Source organism: Abrus precatorius, unplaced genomic scaffold (assembly GCF_003935025.1).
Source record: "Abrus precatorius isolate BTA unplaced genomic scaffold, Abrus_2018 Scaffold8, whole genome shotgun sequence".
Taxonomy (NCBI): Eukaryota; Viridiplantae; Streptophyta; class Magnoliopsida; order Fabales; family Fabaceae; genus Abrus; species Abrus precatorius.
The window spans coordinates 5001051-5021429 of record NW_020874428.1 but is presented as its reverse complement, the minus strand read 5'-3'; the positions used below and the strand labels follow the sequence as shown (position 1 = coordinate 5021429).

Sequence of the window (20379 nt, the reverse complement as noted above, 5' to 3'; positions counted from 1 at the left end):
AAATTGGTAATTAATGGGGGGCAATTGCATTCTCATAATAATTAAAATAAGATGTGATTATCAACTAATCATCTACTGTAAGCTTCCGCTGGCATACAATGTTTGGGACGTGGTCTATCAGAGTTAAAAATATATAAAGGTTAAAAAAACTCAAAGTTAAAGCAACCTTTATCCAGCTAGATCCAAAACTCGATTAATTACTATAAAGTAGAGGTTGATTAGAGGCTATTTAAGCTCATTCAAACTTTTGTACCATGGTCCATTAGCATATGCTCAAAAGTGAAACGGCTAGACTTATAAAATTTTCCCGTTAACGACCAATTATAAAGTTTCAGCAGTGTCGTTTGCGTAACGTCTCTTCGAAGATTCATTCCCTGGGCGAAACGCAAATATCCAATTCCAACATCAAGGTTTTGTACTTTATACAGTTATACTCCTCTCTCTCTCTCTCTCTCTCTCTCTCTCTCTCTCACTCTCACTCGACGTCGTTTTCAACCGTTTACTATTTTTTTAATAAAAATTAAAAATGGCGTGTCAACAAAGCCTCCAGCCCCACAAAAACACCGCAAACTGACGTAAACCCTAGTCCATTTACGAAACTACCCTCAGGTCACGGCGAGTGCATATATTCTCCTCAACACCGCGCGTACGTGTGTCACAGTGTCAGCGTCACTCTAATGGTGGCTGAGCTTGCTCCTCTAATTCTTGGCGTTAATTTTCCCAATTGAAGCACAATCGCGCAGCGTGTGACTCGACTAGTACGACAGTTACACTCTTCACTCGGTCAAGCCCCGGCGAAGCGTAACGGTCACATTACCGTTCCCATTTTCAACCCTTTCAACACTAATTTTTTCAACGCACGCTCTCGTTCTCTGCATCGTCACTTCGAAGTCTGTTCAATGCTTTAGGGTTCTGAGACTGAGCGTGAATTCCAATAACCAGTTTCGAGTTTCCAATTGGATTATCGTTTATGGTTGTTACCATGGAATAATCAATAATATTATTATCATTACGTTTAGATTTATAATTTTGGAATGACAATGGTGGCTGCAATTTCTACGACCATAAACTCCAAGCGGGCTTCGACTCCAACACCAACTAGGACTCCTCTGTTACCTTCTGAATCGGACAATGCACTCGCTCCTCCACGTAGGCCCAAAGCACGAGAAGTTACTTCTCGCTACATGTCTTCTTCTTCTTCCTCCTCTTCCTCTGTTTCTTCTCCTCCTAGACGGTGCCATTCGCCGCTGGTAACCAGGACGGTGAATTCCACGAGACCAAAGCAAACGCCTACCCCTACGCCGCTGGCAAAGCGGTCTCAGTCAGCAGAGCGCCGGCGGCAAGCCACTCCTCTCCCTACTGGCGGCGGAACTGAAGCTCCGGCTGCACAGAAGGTGCTTTTCACTTCGACGAGGAGTTTGTCCGTTTCGTTCCAGGGCGAGTCGTTCTCGATCCAGGTCAGAACGGCGAAGCCGCCGCCTCCGCAGCCGCAGAGTTTCAGGAAGAGCACTCCGGAGAGAAGGAAGGCCGCAACGACGCCGACACCAGTGAGAGGAGGAGGAACCGGCAATTCGGATCATACAGAGAATTCGAGGTCGCTGGATCAGCACAGATGGCCGGGAAAATTACAACAGCAGCACGCGAATTGCGTGAACAGAGGCTTGGATTGTGCCGATTCAGCGCTGAGAAAGCAAACGGATGCACCGGCGAACGTGGTTAGGTCGTTGCAGGATCTGATGGCCGATGTTCGAGCTTCCCACGACGCGACGCTGAAATCGGAGAGCAAAAAAAATGGCGGATCTGGGTTTCAGCCTGAGCATGAGGCAGAACCTGTTCCTTCTGATAACGAAAGCGTGACTTCTGGTAGTTCCTCTGGAGAAGGACAAGTACAACGAGGTTCTCGAGGGACGGTGGTGCCAGCGAGGTTCTGGCAAGACGCTAATAATCGGTTACGGCGCCAAACGGACCCTCCATCTTCTAGAAGCGGTGGAATTGTAAACAAAGGAATGGTTACTCCAAAGCTTTTAGTGCCGAAAAAGTTGGGGTTGGAATGTCCTGTTTCGTCTCCAAGAGGAGTTGTGAGTAGCAGGGTTCAAGGTTCTCCTATTCGTTCTGCGGTTCGTCCTGCTTCTCCGAGCAAGTTAGCGACGCCGTCAGTGTGGTCTCCTTCGAGAGGAGTGAGTCCCTCACGGGCACGAAACGGCGTCGCTGGTAGTCTGAGTAGTAGGTTCGGTAGCGAACCTTCTGTTTTGAGTTTTGCTGTTGATGTTCCGAGGGGGAAGATAGGGGAGAACCGAATTGTTGATGCGCATTTATTGAGACTCCTCCATAACAGGCTCTTGCAATGGCGTTTCGTAAACGCCAGAGCAGACGCTGCCCTCTCGGCACAGACTTCGAATGCGGAGGTATATGTATATATATTTTTAATTTTGTTTTTGTATTTGATCGAGCTAGTAAAAATCTGCCTGCTTGTGCATAGCTCTATGATTCTGTATTGGGTAAAGAGAGTGAATAGATATTTTTTGTTTTGAAGTTAGTTCCGTTTTAGAATATGATAACGAACCTGCAATGTAAAGACTGTGCTCATATAAGGGAAGATAGAGAAGAGAAAGGATTTTATGTTTATCTCCCTATTTGCTAGTATTTTTGTGTTCTACTTAGCTTTTCTTTGTTTTTTTTATTTTGTTATATTTTTGCCTAAATATATTTGGTTGTATCAGAAAAGCCTCTACGATGCATGGCTAGCTACGTCGAAACTACGGGAATCTGTCAGAGCCAAAAGAACAGAGTTTCAATTGCTGAAGCAGCGGTTTAAGCTAATTTCCATCTTGAAGGATCAAGTAAGATATACAGTTTACCTGTTCTAATTTTACTAGGGTATGTTTGGATTTAGGTTCACTTGATTTGAAGTTTTATCACTTCTCCAGTTGCAATTGTGACCTAGTTAATTTCATACTATAAAATGCATTTGTTACCTAAATGAAAATTGATAAGACCACCTATTATAGCTCTTAGCTCATTTATTTCATTTTTGGATTTGTATACATTTACCTTACTCATTTTTCTATCATGTTTTTCAATTGAGGTTAATGGGCAAAATCCAGATGAACTAATTGAAATTGGACCAAAATATATGTGATGATTCATTTCTTTTCCACGTGCCAAGGTAAAGCAAGAAAATGTTCCTTTGGGAAAAAGTGAGTTTGTAGTGTAGTGGGAAGTGGAATTCTTACATTGACAGTAATTAGAATGTAATCCAAATTGGGAGTCACAGATTTATTTACTTTCACTTGTAGATAAGGTAGATATAAGAACCTTAGCTGTCTGTTCAGCTTTTGTAGTAGTTCTTATTGGAAACTATTTTTTGCAGATGGTGTATTGGGAAGATTGGGCTACTCTAGATCCAGTCTACTCTAGTTCCCTTTCTGGCGCTATTGAAGCCCTAAGGGCTAGCACTCTTCGTCTTCCGGTTGTTGGTGGGGCCAAGGTATTTTCCTTTTTAGTTTCTTGCTTATTATTTTATTATATGTTATCATTGGTAGTGAGTGACCTAGCAATTCAGTTACTACTAATTATCATATTTGGGACTAACATAAAGGCTCTTTATTCTGTTTCAGGCAGACTTGTTGAATTTGAAGGATGCTATATGTTCAGCAATGGATGTGATGCAAGCAATGGCATCCTCCATATGCCTATTGTCACCGAAGGTACATATTTCTTTTGCCCAACCTGCTTTTGCAAATGTTTGTTCTCAATTATATTTATGATGAAGATAAGTGTTATTTTAATGTTGTTTTGTTTACTAATTACTTTTTTCAAGTGTCGTCTCTGTATCTCCCATTCTATATTATAATTATGGTTAAAAGTCTCCCAGGCTAGTTTATGTTTATGGTAAAAAATCAACTGAGGTGTGCACTGTAAGCCTAGTCTAGCGAAGTGACCAGTAGAGAAAAGCTATTTGCGTTTAATGTTCATATATGAGTGAAAAGTAAAAACAGTAGTTATTAGACTTGATTGTATTAAGTATTGCTTAAAATTTTCAGCTAGCTATAGTGTTGATATTTTCGTACTTCAAGGGATACAGCTAAAGGATAATAGCAGTACCATGTCTTCTTTTGTGTTGTTTTACAATTAAGATTAGAGTTTCACCTAAGTATTGTGTGTTGACCTTTATTGCATGGATTACTAAGGTGAAACTCCAATTTTAATTGGAGAAAAGCATCAAAAGGTCTATAATACCGCAGTTATGCTTTGTCCTACTACAAATTCCTTTGCTTCCTGTTCTTAGTAGTTCAGATAATTAAACCATAGAATTTAACTGCTCTCTGTGTATCAGATGCTGTGAGCAATTATCACAGGAAAGACTAAAAGTTTTTACGAAATGCCACATTGTGTAATACCAAATATGGTGCCTATCATGGAACCTAGAAAATGAGGAATTTGATTTTGGACAGGGTGCATAACCACGAAAGTCCTTTGAGTAAAACAACATACAGCCATTGCATTTGGATAGTTTCATCTTCTCTTTAGACATAATATCATCTGAATTTGATTTTGATAAAATCTCATGGTTTTAGAATCTTCAGATAGAAACTTTTTTAGTTGTTCCTATTTTTGTTTGCATTTATGTGATAATTTATTTGCACATGCCATATCGAGTGAGGTACAGAATGCATAATATCTTCTTAACAACTGTGTTTTGTTAGTATTAGTGAAAGTGTCTGTGACCCTAAGAATCAGTGTTTTGTTATGCTATTTATCATCCTGTCTGTCTTTAGTAAATACCACAGTAGTCCCACTCTCTTCTTTAATATTCAGCGACTGTCTGTGCAGTCAGGGAGACATCTTCGATTTGTTTAGCTAACTCTTTACGCACCTGCATTTAGAATGTTTTTCATTGCCCACGGTTTCTTGCCATAGCCAATTCACATCACGTCCACTTCATTTTGTGTTAATTTTTGTATGATGGAGGTGAATAAAAGAAAATATAAGTGGGGCTGTGTAAAACATCTGGTTTTTTTTTTTATTTCTCTCTCTTTTTTCTTAAAGAAATAAAAACAAAAGAACAAAATAAATAAAAAAGCAAATCAGGTGAATTACACTGTCAGGAGTTTACGCATTTCCTGTTTTATGGATATCCGGCATAAGTAGTTGTTATTGGTCAGAGTTATTGCCATGTGAAAATTTCTGAATGCATTGGTAATGTGATAGGTTGGGCAAATAAATTCGCTGGTTGTTGAAGTTGCCAACTTAAGTGCAAAGGAACGTGTTTTGCTTGAAGAGTGCACAGACCTTTTGTCAGTGATTAAAACCTTGCAGGTAGATTTTGTATATTGGAAAGAGATGTTGTAGCTTAAAGTACTTCTTTTGATCTTCCTTGGATGATCGTTAAATGCAGTTTGCCGGTATATAGCCACAAACTCATTAATAAAAACTTTTCCTGAGCAGGTTAGAGAGTATAGCCTGAGAACGCATATTGCGCAACTGAGATGCTTACCCTGAAGTACAACAGTGAAAATAACAAGCATATAAATTCGTTATCTGACCTGCCTTTTTTCAGTGCTAACTTCATAACATAGGAATGGTTATTTTGCCCCTGATTTCAATACATGAACCGTCGTGATGACTGATTGAGAAATGCTGGATAGTTCGGGAAAAAATAAAGTTGCAGATAGTACGAGTGTTGCGTGGAGATATTTTGTGGAACGTTGATTTTTACTTACGAGAACAACTGTGTATGGGCGTGCGCCCTGTACTGATCAAACAGGCTATGGCGTTTCGTAAAAAGCAATTCCTCCCAAATAGTTAGCTCGCTGGTTGATTATATGCTAAAAGGTGAGGATTTAAATTTGTTGTTCGGAATTTCATTTGTATACAGTTTTTTCTTTAAAAAAATTACTTTTCTTGCTGTTTTGTCCTTTTAGTGACAAAGGATGTACATAAACTGTGTAGCATTTATATTTTAGTTTTTTTCTCCTGTTTCTTTTTGTATTTGTGTTCGTATGAAGTACAAAGTTTGTTAGAAGGCCAACTAGAAAAAAATGTGGTATTTGCAGTGCTACTTACTCTTGTATATTTCTGAAAAAAAGGCCTTTAGCACATTTTAATCGACATAATTGAATATTTCATTAAATGAAAAATATTTGTAACAGGATATTAATTATTAATTAAAATTCATTAAAAATTAAAAATAATTATGAATAACTTTATAATTTTTAATAAATTGTAATTAATAAATAAGTATGTCTTGAAAAGAGTGTATTGATAAAAATATCCTACACTTCTTCGTTATTTTGATAAAAGTATGATGTGATGTAACCCGGTTATGTGACTCTTTTTAAGTTTTCGCTAATATTTTCATGCTGCTGTTTGCATTTTAAGTTTATGCACGATTGTGTGACTACTATTCAGTTGAACTATTTTAATTGAATTTATGTGAGGGGAAGTAAGCCCGTTTAAGATTATTGCGTGTCTTTTTAAATATATCAGGGTCTTCTCATATTTGGTATAACATGAAATCATGTTAATGAAATCCTAATCCTTCAATTTTACTTAAGGCAAATAAGTGGCTGTGATTATAACATTTTTTCTCTCACTTCAAAACCCACCTTTTACTAACTCTATTCCTCCTCCTTTTTTTTTTTTTCCTTTCCAGCAACAAACCTAGCTACAACACCACCCCTTCAGAAAGCTCCTCGTCCACAAAACGACCAAATGAACTCACCATAGCCACAACCTTGATCTCTGCCACACCACATACAGAGCATGTAATGAGTAATTGTCGTAGCTATAATAGTGACACACCTTCTAACACGTAGGGAAAAGAGCTAGTTCAACCTCTAGCAAACCAATCTTTACCGAGACCAAAATTTATTCCCTTTAATTTTTAGACCCCAAGACAATAGTAAAGACAAGCCAAGGTAATGTATTCTACTGAGAAATGCGACTCAACACAACCTTGTTATTGTAGGTCGGGTTTGTTTAAAATTTAAAATAAGAATCACGAGCGATTTAATAATTTTTATTTGTTGATAAATCATAAACTTTTATAATGGTGTTGGGTGTTTTAAATTTAGTCAACAAGACTGAATTAGATCCATTCATTTAACGAAACTCAATGTTAAATTCGACTGTTTCTTTTACTTGGTAAAAAAAAAAATTGGTCTCAACGGTTGACGTTAACAGAACTAAAAAATAAATTATCTTAAAATTACAGATAATACTCATCAATTTGGATTTAAGATATAAATTCTCCAAGGTTGAAACTCAAGACTTTACTTTAAAATAAATAAATATGTATCATTTGAACGAATAATCTATTAATATAAATATTATGAATTTATTTGTTAGCTTAGGAAATAGGAATATTTATTATTATAGAAAATTAATATATACTATTATACGATGTTTAGAAAAGTTTATGGAGAACTTAAAAAAATAGTTTATTACTTTCAAACTTTTTCAACTTATTTCAATAAATTTTTTCATACTTCTCAAAATAAGCCTTTTTTAGCTTATGTCATTAAGTTAAACAACTAAATATATGATACAAACCTTTTATAAATATAAATTTATTAAATAAGTTCTTAATTAAGTTACTGCCTTAATAAACAAACAGCATAGGTGCTCAGTGTTTATACTAACATAACTGAGTTTGTATGATTTGACAGAGTGAATAAAGTTTTTTTTTCTTTTTGCCACAATAACGTGGAAACGTTATATATTCATGCGTTTCTAAAGTGAATTATATTATAAACATTAAGCCGTGACTATTATTTTTGTTTATCACATGTAAGGTTTATCGTTAATTGAATTGATATATTTATTAGCTTCATTTACCATAAAAACATTGATATATTTTCAATTTCATTATTATCATTAGCAAGTACCAATCAATCCACAGTATCCTTCATTTCTCTTTAATTTCATTTTTGGGTCCTTCTTTTTTTTATTATCAATCCACAGGGTCTTTAAAGATGTTGAACTGACGTCTGGGTGGGCCTTATGGTTGCTACATAGTGTTAAACACTAGGCCCAATTCCTGAGTCCATTCTCTTGCCCTCAAACCAGCACGGTAATGGCCATAAAAAAAATGCTGACCACGACCCATCCCCCGGCCCAGATAATGGCGATTAATTTTCCTTTTTTCTTCTCATTCGCCCTTAGATTATACCTTTTTTAAAGGTAGGAGTATTAACAAAATATTCTTTAACATATTTTAAAATTTTTCTAACAGGTTTTTTATTATTGACTAAAAACTATAAAATAATGAGTGAACCTGATTAAATAAAATATATATTTTTCAATAAATTTCTACTATTAATAAAAATTGTAGTTAAAAAATTAATAATTTTTAAAAACCATATTAAGATACATTAAAAGTTATAAAAATGAGTTCTTTTAATATTTTTAATTCTTTTTCTAATAATATCTTAAAAATACTTATTAATATTTAAAAATTATTAAGTACAAACAGAACTGTAAAAGAGAGAAAATTAAAGTTAGTCAGTTTAATTTGATGAGGTAGGGGAGTGAGGAAAGATGTGTGTGGATGGGAAGACAAGAGAATTGAAAACATAGCATGGCATCGCCATTTGGAGACAGACACATAGACTTTGAGGAAAGATGTGTTGTGTAGATTATGAATGATTAATCAGTGGTTGATTGATGCCATACAAATCTATTACTTAATTATGCTCTTTCTCAACGCCCAACTTTGACACGTTGGATTGGAATACTAAACCATCAAATCATCACTCACTTATCATAAATTAAGAAAAGAAACTTATATTTAATTATAAAAATTAATAATTTAGTATTTATTTTACTTGTATTTTAATTAAATTGTATGTTAACAACCTTTCAGATTAAAGAAACGTTTTTTAATTTTGTTATTTACCTCTTGTAAAACTTTGAAAGGAAGAGTATTTTTTTACTAATAATCATTGTTATACCGTCGATCATCCTTTTATTTTTTATAAATTTTATTTATGTATATCACAAAACAAAACAATAACCCTCATTCTGATAAAAACGACTTTCACGTATTATAACTCGATTTGAGTAAAATTTTAAAAATTTTCTATTAAAGAAAAAAGTATAAAAAATAGTTTATTTTTTAAATTTTTAAAAAATTAAATGAGAGAGTTTCTTAAAAAATAAAAAATTAATTATTCTTAACTTATAAAAAAATTTATAATAATTTTCTTAAAAAAAATTACCCATATTAAATATATGCAAAACCATATAAGTTATTTTTAACTTTTTTCTTTCTTTCTCAAACTATTATAAATAATAAAGGCAATGATAATTTTTTTATACATATAAATTTTAACTTGGATAACACGTTTAATATATTATAAAACTTATAATTACATAATAATTTTTTAGCTAAAGATAATAATTTGTCTACACTTTGAAATAATAATTTTTTTTTATCTTTTTCTTTTTAATTAATAATATAAAGAGTATGAAAATTATATTGTTAATTATCTTTGAGTTAAATCAAAGTTGTTAAACAAAGATTTAAATTATTTTCAGTTGTAACAGAAGTAAATGTTTGATTCTATTTTTATTTAAGTAAAATTCACTTACTTTTCCACACTCAGTCTTTTTCTTGCTCCTTCATCTTCTCAAATCCACTTACCTCCTTCTCTCCTACTTCTCTAATTCTTTTAAGGAATATGTGAAATTTGTTTAAGTAAAATTTGTGTAAATTTTTTTATTATTTTTTATATTTTTATTTTTGTAAATCCATTTTCCATTCAAGTAAACATAGAACTGAATATTCAATTTTTATCACAAAAGGAGAGAATCCAAATCCACTAAACAGGTTTGACTTAACAAAGCGGAGAACTCATGTGACTAGTGAGTAAGTTTTTCATTACAAAAGGTTAATTCATTTCACACAAATAAAATTTATGAAATTAGAGTTAAAATATCCAATAATATAATCGAGTGAACGCAACGAAGATCAACCTAAAATAATTTTTTATTATTATTATTATTATAAATTTAGCTAACTTTTTTTATATTAAATGGGACATACAACTTAACCGGAATAAAACTAAACAATAAATTTAAACCACAAAATTTCTAAAGAATCAAAAGAAAGGCTTAAAAAAAATGGTGCCTTATAAAAAATAGTGAAAGGTAACTTAAGTTCGAGATCTATCTTAACTAATCAATTAACACTCTAATTTATTTATTTAAAAATATAATTAAATCTAATAAATTTAATATATGTGAAAATAAATATATGCTCTAAATTAATAATTTTTAATCTAGCAAAAAAAAAAATTAAGTATCAAGAGAATAAATAATCTCTAGAAATGATAACTAGTTGAATTTAAATAAAATATAATTTTCATGCATATATTTTAAAAAATTATTTATATACAAACTCATACTTACGTAGGTAACAAATTTAAAACTTGTATTTTTATTTATTGAATACTTACCTGAATTCATTAATCATAAGTTAGTTAACTTGAATATAATTTATTGTAATATAATTTTTGATAAATTAATAAAATAAATTTTATTATAATATTAATTTTGATGATTAAAAAAAGCATTAATTAAAAGCATACTATATATGCAACTTAATCAAAAAATATTTAATTCATAATTTTAAAATTTTATAATTAAATATATTTAAGTTACTTAGAATTATTTAAAAACTATATAATTTAATTATAAAATTAATAAATAAATTATGTAAGTATAGAGAAATTTAGATAATATACTAAGCATACTCACAAGCCACAATCTTATTAATATAATTTTATGAATAATTACACATATTATTGATATTCATTAAATTTAAATTTATTTTAAAATTTAAAATAAAATTAACATTGTTAACATGCTCATTTAGTACGAAACGTGTTTGATCTTTAATAAAATATAAGTCACTCTTAAGATGATGTAATAAGTTAAAAAATATATTTTAAGATTTTGTAAAAAAAAATATATTTAAAGTTTTATTTTTATTTTATTTTAAATTTTAAAAAACCCTGAAATTAATGTATGATTACTGTTGTCAAAAGTTTTAATTATTTATTATGTATTTTTATAAATTTGTATTAACTCTCTTAATTTATAAAGATTGTATAAAGCTTGTCCGCTAGATCAACATTACAAGTTAAATTAAGTATCTATATATTTTAAAGATTTATTCTGTCTTCTTAATTATTCAATTAAAAAAACTAAATCATAAACACTTTAATTTTACCCTTACTACTAACAATTTCTCAACATTTATCAGCTTCTCATTTAATAATTATAATTTTTTTAAAAAGAACTACAAATTTTTTTAATCTTTATCAAACAAAAATTCAAATTTGAATTGACAATAAGATCGATGGAGATTAATATTAATAAATAGTTTTTAATTAACAATGTTTATCAAAATTAATATGAAATTAAAAGATTTTTACATTGAAGATTCCAAATTAAAAAAATTCATCAAAACCTTTTTTACAAGTCTACAAAACTATTTTAATAATATTGTAATTTAAAAGTCATGAATTATACCTTATTATATATATATGCTCCAATTTATTTTTCTTAATTGTCAACGAAAACAGAATCAGTTAGCAACAACGTGATTCCAACAACTTGGACACCACCAAGATTCCGCGAACGACGCCAAGGAAACTGGAAGCTACCAACCTCATAATAACTCTGAGGACCACTCAAGCCTCTACCACCAAAAATAATGCTTCATTTTTTAATATATATTTAAAGACACATAATAAAAATATATGTACAATATTATTTTATTAAAAATAATAAATTATTGTACATTTTAATATTTTTTAATTAAATAATATTATTTGTCAAATTCATCTCGCTCAAATTATTGTCCCCCTATTTAGGGCACTGCAGTATAGTTCCAAATTATATCATGTCTTCTTCAGTTAATTTGGTAGCCGAACATTTAATTATAATTCACTTCATTCAGACACTTTCCAAGACAAGTAAATCAAATACAATTACAAAACTTTTCTTCTTTTAAAAAAAATATTAATCTCAGTATTTAGTTTGAGTTCAAGTAATTAAAAATAATAAATTTTAATAAAAAAAATTATTATACCTTTGTAGTTTTAATATATAATGAATGTGTTTTTTTCTTATATATATTTTTTAATTTTTTAATACGTCAACTTAGTTTACATGGCTGACCAGTCCAACAATTTGTGTGTGAAAACAGCGACTAAAGTTTTATGTATTGAAAGTTTTTATATATGGTGATGTATATTTTTGCATGTATGTGTATCACTAATTATTAATTTTGTGGGGGAAAATTTTGATCGACAAATACAAAATAAATGAAATCTTCTTCATTAGACTTTGTGATAACTTCTGCATTCATTACTTATTTAAAAAAATTATTTTGTTTAAATTTAATCTTATTTAATATAATACAATATTTTATAATTAATAATAAAATTATCGTTTTTAAAAATTTATTAAATTTAAAATAGTTATTTATGACAATTTTATTTCAAAAATATTTTAATTTAACAGTACTTGTATAATGTATAAAAAAATTCAAATGCTATGTGAAGTACCATTTTACAAAATCCTATTTAAATATTATAAAATACTAAAATAAGTATTTTTATCAAATAAGTCTAATATAGTTATATAAAAATTTTAAGTTGGTCAAATAAGTTAAACCAAACACAGTTTTTATCATCCTGTTTAAGTCTTTGAACGGAGTTCACACATATTTTAAGACTAATTCAAGAATATGAACTATTCAAATATTAGTATTATATTTTATATTTGGCACGTTTAACTTTCCATCTTGAAAAGTTGAAGTCCAGATAAAAGAAATATTTTATGAAATATTACTTTCAATTAAAATTATGACCTAATTAATTATACTTTCTTTTTAAACACGTTGATCTATTTTTTATTAAAGTAATATTAACTTCATTATTGTGATATTTTTTAAATATATATAATAATATTATAGTGTCACATCGACTCTACATCAACATTTTTTTTTATTAAAACAGCTAAATAATACATCCGTTTATCAAATTTAACCCACTTAACAGTTAGAAATCATGCTCAGATCAATCATTGTAGTACCATGTCGACAATGAACAATTAAGAAATTATTTTCCGACACATAATTGTGATTATAGTTAAAATCCATTTATTTTTATTTTTAACAAATAGTAATGTTGAATGACAACTCCTAAAAATCATTAGGTTTGATGAAAAAAAATTTGATACAATAAAAAATGAAAATAAAACAGTAAAATGTTTGTACAATTTTAAATAATATATAACACCGAATAAATAAAGGATCGCAACAAACCTAAAACAAATAATCACTTGTCATGCTTTATTCGCTTAATATTCATCATTATATGCAAAAAATTTGACATAAAGATAAAATGTTGATTCATGATTATTCATAAAAAGTAAATTAAAGTATAATATAAGATATTCTTATTATTTATTTTTTAAAATAAAAATTACAAGTGTATAACAAAAATACACCTTCTCTTTTTGTGAATTTATATAAAGTAATAATATATCACTTTTTTTTATCAATTATTGTATAAAATTTGAAAATAAGAGACTTAATTTAAATAATTAAAAAAATAAATATGAGTAATTAAATGAAAGAAACTAAAATTATACATAAATTAAAATATAGAGACAAAAATAAAGTAATTAAATGAAAGAAACTAAAATTATACATAAATTAAAATACAGAGACAAAAATAATCAAGGCCAAATACTTTACTTAACATTGTTGATTTGGTTATTTGGAGACATTTTAAGATGGAGAGATATTTAGTTATTTATTTATCTATTTAGTAATTACTATGGATATTATAATAAAGTGTGTACAATTCAAAAATTTAGAAATATTTTTGACGTTTTGAAATAAGTAAATTATAGCATATATAACTTAAAATATAGGAAATTTTTTTTACAGGGTTTATTATTTTTTATATTACTAGTAGAAACCGACTTATAAAAAATATTATTTTTTCTAATTATACTACGTGGATTTATTACTAATCACATGTTCGAGAAGGAAACTCTTTAGCGTGTAAACTAAAATTAGAAAACGTGTGCATCCGAGGGGTATCAAGGTCCACGCGTTCTGCACGGTACTAACAATAACTGATTATATCATGTGAACAAACATTCTAGTATGAACCCTAGAATTGGGTCGTCCTCGTTTTACTATGCCCTCTAACACGCAAAGGGGTTTGGCCTAAATTGCTAACTAAAGACGATGTTTCTTGCTCCTTATATTACTTTAATGCTGTGGATGCCACATGTGACTGTAGCAAAGCGAATTTGACAGTGGAGAGGTGAAGATCGAATAACGTAGCAGTTATCTGGTAATTATTTGACACGTTCAAAGTAACACGGCAAGAAATTCATATTCCTTTCCTTCTACATCACACACATGTAAAACGAAATTTCAGTTCCTTTTCCTACCTTATACTATACGTTCACATGGAAAACGAATCAAACCACTTATCCACATATTGTTTTATGGCTCTTTGGCGTTTGGCAAATTAGGACCATTTCGTTCAATGACGCGGCATAGGAATACCTCCCACCCATTGTAAATGCAAGCAAGTTCACTGTCAACGATATTAATTAAAAAATTGGTGAATAAAATATTTTATTCAAAATTATGAGTGTGAAAAATATAAGTAACTCGAAGATAAGTAATCGCGCTTGTCGTTACCATCAACACCATTTGATCACAATGTGTAAAGTGACAAAACTTCGTTCTTATCTAAACCATACTTAATTCACGAAACATCCTCATCCCCCTGCTCTTCCCTCTTCTGCATGCCACTTACTAACTCCTTCCGATTCAAATCACTGCATATGCACTTACATGTGTGGTACAATAATTGAGAAAGAGAAGTGATATTTGTAAATAAATGTGTTATTTTATTTAACAAATTAGATAGATAAAAAAATGAGTACTGTGATAGTAAAATAGAAAGAAAAAAAATATTATTATTATCATAAAAATAATATTATTTATTAGACAAAATTGATATACATCTTAAGAGGTATTTACATTTGGGAGAAAAATATAATAAATGTGATAGACAATATAATATAAAAGAAACCAAATAAAAAAGTTGAAAGCAATAGTGACCGTTAGTATTAATAAAAATATTTAAGAGAAAAAACACTATTTAATTAATTTAACTCCAATTAAACACCAAAATTGTTTAAATATAAAGTGCAGTGACGTGTAAATGTATAAATTAAAAAGGTATTGAATATTATGGGCGTAAAAGAAAAGGAACCAGTAGTGTGTGAAGTGTTCCAACAGTAAAAACCGTCAACGACACCCAGACAAAAAAGATGCGCTACTGGTTTCAACATTCAACTGAAATCAAACAGCCACTGCCACCACCACTCACCACGCGCCTCTGCCGTTTCATGATGATCACTCCACCGCCACCACTCATTCATTATTATAACTTCATAATAATAAAATTTTCACAAATAAAATCACCAAAGAAATAAACAAATAAATTGAATTTCCAATTTGCCACTGTCAAAGTACAATAATCTAAACAAGACTTGTTCCAAGTACTATGTACAGAAACAAATAAGATAAATAACTCAAAATTTTCCAAAATAATCCAAAAACTAAACGAAGCAAAAATCATATATGACCGACGCTACGTCACTAAGGAAGTTTTCACTTTTCACTAATCTAAAATTCAACGACTTCAATGGAATTGAGGGATTTCGATCTTTGGAATGAAAAAGAGACGAGGCTTCTTCATCACAGGGTGAGGACTCTCAACCTCGTCTTCTCCAACCTTTGTCGAAAAATCCGGCAAAGCAGGGACGTTAAGATCGAAGTCACGGTGACTGTGACTAACGGTGTGTGTGGAGCCCACACCCTCAGAGGCGGTTACAGCGCTGTTACCAGCACCGCCTTCGTAGTGACAACGTTTGTGTCCACCCAAGGCCTGTCCAGTGGGAAAGGACTTGTGACAGATGGAACACTCGTGGGCCCTACCTCCGCCGTTGGTGGTTGTCGTGGCGGAACTGGTGGCGGTGGCGGCGGAGGAGGTGGACTGATCTTCGCCGGCGAGTTTCCGGTGACTGGCCTTGTGTCCACCAAGGGCTTGGTAAGAGGGGAAGGCTTTGTTACAAACGGAACATTTGTAACTGAGTTTAGCGGCGGCAGTGGCGGGATCCGGTGATTCGGGCGGAGGAGTGGCGGTGTGGCGGTGATTGGAGACGGTGGCGCCGCCGCTGCGAGCGAGCATGATGAGGCAGAGAGCAAGGTACTCTTCTTCGGAAGGGTGGTCACGGGAACGCTTTGAACGCTTCCGCTTTGCCCATGGGATTGTTGGGTCGTCAAAGGGGAAGGATGGGGCAGTGGTGGTTGGTGAGTTGAGAGCTTCAAGAGCCATGTTTTGAGAAAGTGTGGAAGAGTGAGATTTTTGGTTTGGGTAAATTGAGTTGGAGTGAAGTGTGGGAAGGGGTTTATAAGGCGTGAGAATTTGAGGGAAGTTGCGTGACAAGTGGTAAGAAAGTAAGCGCGGTGGGCAAGCTAAGAAAATTGATTTATTTAATTATTTAATTTTAAAAAGAACAGATAGAATACAGGTGGAGTGTAGTGGAGCACGTTTTTTAGGTACATTATGGGGAATTTCTTGGTGGGCAAGAGTGAGCATAAGTCGGTCAAAGAAGTGTCACTGTGGAGGAGTGAGGGCACTGACATTGAGATAAGTGGAGAAGGGACTGAGAACCAACCAACCAACTGAACCAAGTGAAATTAGTATATGAATCAAGACTTGTTCCAAATTGCCAAATTCAAAGTTCTTAGTCAAATTTCACAATAAAGTACAAAAGAAAGGTTCTTGTGTTCTTACGGTGGGAAGGGAACGCGGTCCAATTTTCAGATCGTCTATAGCAGCCGGCACGACTTTTCCTTGTCAACTTCTTTTGGGGCCGACCTTTAAATCCCAACTATTGTTTTGCAACTTGGATTTCGAATTCTCTCAATTTTTCATGTTCAATGTAATTTTATTCTCCATGGATTGGGGTATAGTTTTTTTATAATGTAAAAGAAGACATAAAAGTGGTTAAACAAGAGGGCCTTACTGTGGATTGCATCACACATGCGAGGGTTTTGTTATTGTGGGGTAGAATCTGGTGTCAACAAGAACAAGTGGAGTAGAGTTGTATTGCCCTTTTACCACTAGTTTTTATTATACTTCCCAATTCATCAAAGTGGAGCGCGTCATAGCTGTTTACTAGTGCAGGATTCTCGTAGTTGCCTCTCAGAATATATATGGAAAAGGAAAAAATAATACTAATTTTAAATTAAAATATTGAAGATATTTTTAATCACTTATTGAGATTTATCCTTGCATTTATCCCTTGTCTTCGCCTACCCGATCCTGCCTTTAGATCCGTCAAATGTAATAGAACGGGGAAAATTACTATAAGATGATCTTTTGTTTAATTGTTTAAGCAAATAAAAATAATTTTTAAATTTAAGAAGTTATATAATATTTATAAAAGTACATAGAAATTAATACATTAAATTTATAGTTTTTATTTTAAAAATAAAAATTAGAGAATATTAATTAAAAATAAAAAATTATACTCCATAATCTCTCGCTCTAAAATCTAACTCTTAACATATTTTTATCGACAATCACTGTTATTTTCTTGTTCAAATGTCCTTATTTATTAGGCACATATTTTTTTTGGGTGTAAAATTATACAATAACTAAAATTATATAATAATTAAATTAAACATCTAAATGTAAAATATTAGAATTAGAATAAAAATAAAAAATTGTTTGCACACTAATTAAAAAATTGCATATATAAACATTTGGTTTTATTTATTTGAAGCATGGTTGATTGTTAATGAAAAATTCTTTTTCTTATGCTTAAAGTGTTAAAGAATTTTTAAATTTTAATAAATATAATCTATTTAAAAGAACATATATTTTGTTATTAAATTTTTTATATACTAATGATTTTCTTCTAAAAAAGGATATTCTTGTTATAATTTTTGAAATTTTATAAGATTGATATTTTCTGAAATAATTTCATACTTTCTATTGATTAATATGCAAACAATTTTTTAAATTAAATTGGTAACATTTAAACCAAATATATACATTTTAAATAATAAACACATTTTAAAATTAAAATCTAAAAAAAAATAGTTAAATCAACTTAGATAAACAAGCTTCAAGCGGCTGGTCGATTTTTTCTAAAAAATTTGTATTAAAAATTTGATATAAAAAAATTGTAGCATATTATTATCATACTTTTTTTTTTGTGTTACAAACTTAGCTAATATGTTAAAAATAATTTATTGTATTTCATAAATAATATTGCTTGTTTTTATTTTTACAGAAATATTTTAATTGTAAATATGTATTATTTATTTAATAAAATTTAGTCGTGTTTATTATGAATTAACATAAATAATTAAATTAAAACATATAAATTATGTGAATTTCTTAAAAAATTATATAATTTTTCAAATGATAACGTGAGTTTTCAAATATTTTACTATTGATCACGTTAATATACAGTTCGGATGTACACTTTTTACTTTCGTATAAAAATTATCTCTATGATATATAAAATAATAATTTGAATTTTTTTTTTTTTACATTTGATCGATTATAAATTTTAATTACTCAAATATTTTACTTATGCTAATTGATCGAGTTCAGTAGAATCAGTAGCATTTCGTGTCGACAGCAAGTTTTCCCGTGTCTTGCTCAAGTATTTTAAAGATAATAAAGTATAATAGTATATTTTATTTTATTAGTTACAAATAAATGAGAAAAAAAAAGACTTCTGAAATCAACATACGTTGTTTTTATGCTGTTAATTCAATATGATGCGTTAAAGTTGTTTTTAAAAGTAAATTTACATTGATATTGCATAAAAAAATATTAATATTGATTGAAATTATATATATCTTTTTAATTTATTCTATTTAAAAAATAATTAATTTAAATAATAATAATTATAAATAAATGACAAAGCTGAAATAAGATACTAAACGTAAGAAAACCGATCCAATATTTAATGAGCAAGAGGAGAGTTCTTAAAAATCTTCTAATCAAGTTTACAACGAAAAAGTAATAAGGATGAGTATGATTTTTTTTGGCAAAGGAGTATGTTTTCTTCATGACAGAATATATTTTCTTTTCAAATAATGATTAAATTAATTAATGAAAGTTTAATTAAAGTGTAATGAATTTATTACAATACGATATTATTTATTAACGTCTTCTACCATAAGATTGGTTTCCTTTAAAGAAAAAACGAATGAATCTTCGTTAGTGGACTTTTGTGTCAAGGATATTAAACAAATTTATACATATTATTATTATACAGTTAATGTAGATCCTTAATGTTTATATTAGCATATTATTTATTGTTAGATTAAGATTATACTGATAAAGGATATTATAATACTTAAAATTTTAGTTTATTAATAAATATACATTTTTATAATAATTAGTATCATGAAATAAAATATTAAAATTAATGATCAAAACTTCTATCAGGCAATTATAAGTATATTTTATAATCAAACTTATAACTTATTTAAAACTATATAACTATTTACTTGGTTAAAGAGTTATGAGAATTGTTTGATTGAAAAAAAAATTATAACTTTTAAAAGCTAATTTTTACAAAATAACTTTAAGTAATGTTTAGCTATAAACTAGTACTTAATAATTTATTTATTATTTTTTAAATAATTTAAACTTATCTCACCCTAATAAAAATGTTCTATACCACTGCAACCTCTTCTTGTTTTTCTTTGTCATTTAATTAGTTGACAAAAAATAAAAACAATTAAATAATTCATAAAAAAAAATGCCATAAAATGATGTTTAATTCTAATATAACATCGATAAAACATTACATGTTTATTTTAGTTATTTAATACATTTAAATTAATTATACAGCTAATTTTATTAAATAAATTTAATTTAATTATAACCACGTAAATATAAACTTCCAATTAATTTTAGAGCGACAATATATGACTTATAAAAATTAATTAATTTTATCAAACATAACTCATATATAATGAGATATCCAAAGGTATATATAAATAATATAATATACTAAAGGTATAAATAAGATTTATTAAAGTAAGAATACAACTTACATTATTTTTAATAAATTTTACAATAACAAAAAGTATTTAAAAAGGTATATTAAATAATATATTATTAATATTTTTTCTCAAAAATTACAATCTTTTTCAAAATACAACAAACTCTTTTAAGTTAAGCGGAGGCGACAGATTTATAACTCAAAGAGAAAGTGAAGGAAAAACGAAAA

The 20379-nt window shown here is 29.7% G+C and overlaps 2 protein-coding genes across 4 annotated transcripts; one reads left to right on the top strand and one right to left on the bottom strand.

Annotated features, from left to right (window-relative positions):
* Positions 1–417: 417 nt before the first annotated feature.
* Positions 418–7109, top strand: LOC113846013 (QWRF motif-containing protein 2-like). 3 transcript variants are annotated; one of them, XR_003501609.1, is made up of 7 exons: positions 658–2405; positions 2721–2840; positions 3371–3487; positions 3618–3707; positions 5212–5319; positions 5449–5835; positions 6656–7109. XR_003501609.1 is itself a non-coding variant. In XM_027473806.1 (6 exons), exons 1-6 carry the CDS (start codon positions 1035–1037, stop codon positions 5500–5502), a joined length of 1860 nt encoding a protein of 619 aa, XP_027329607.1. In that variant the 5' UTR covers positions 418–1034; the 3' UTR covers positions 5503–6130. The 3 variants fall into 3 exon arrangements, 1 of the variants encoding a protein (XP_027329607.1); XM_027473806.1 differs by lacking the exon at positions 6656–7109 and having other exon boundaries at positions 418–2405; positions 5449–6130; XR_003501610.1 differs by lacking the exon at positions 6656–7109 and having other exon boundaries at positions 776–2405; positions 2721–3166; positions 5449–5985.
* Positions 7110–15197: 8088 nt separating this feature from the next.
* LOC113846618 (zinc finger protein ZAT10-like) lies at positions 15198–16647 on the bottom strand. Its single transcript, XM_027475091.1, has one exon. The coding sequence runs from the start codon at positions 16446–16448 to the stop codon at positions 15753–15755; it is 696 nt and encodes a 231-aa protein (XP_027330892.1). The 5' UTR covers positions 16449–16647; the 3' UTR covers positions 15198–15752.
* Positions 16648–20379: the final 3732 nt, after the last annotated feature.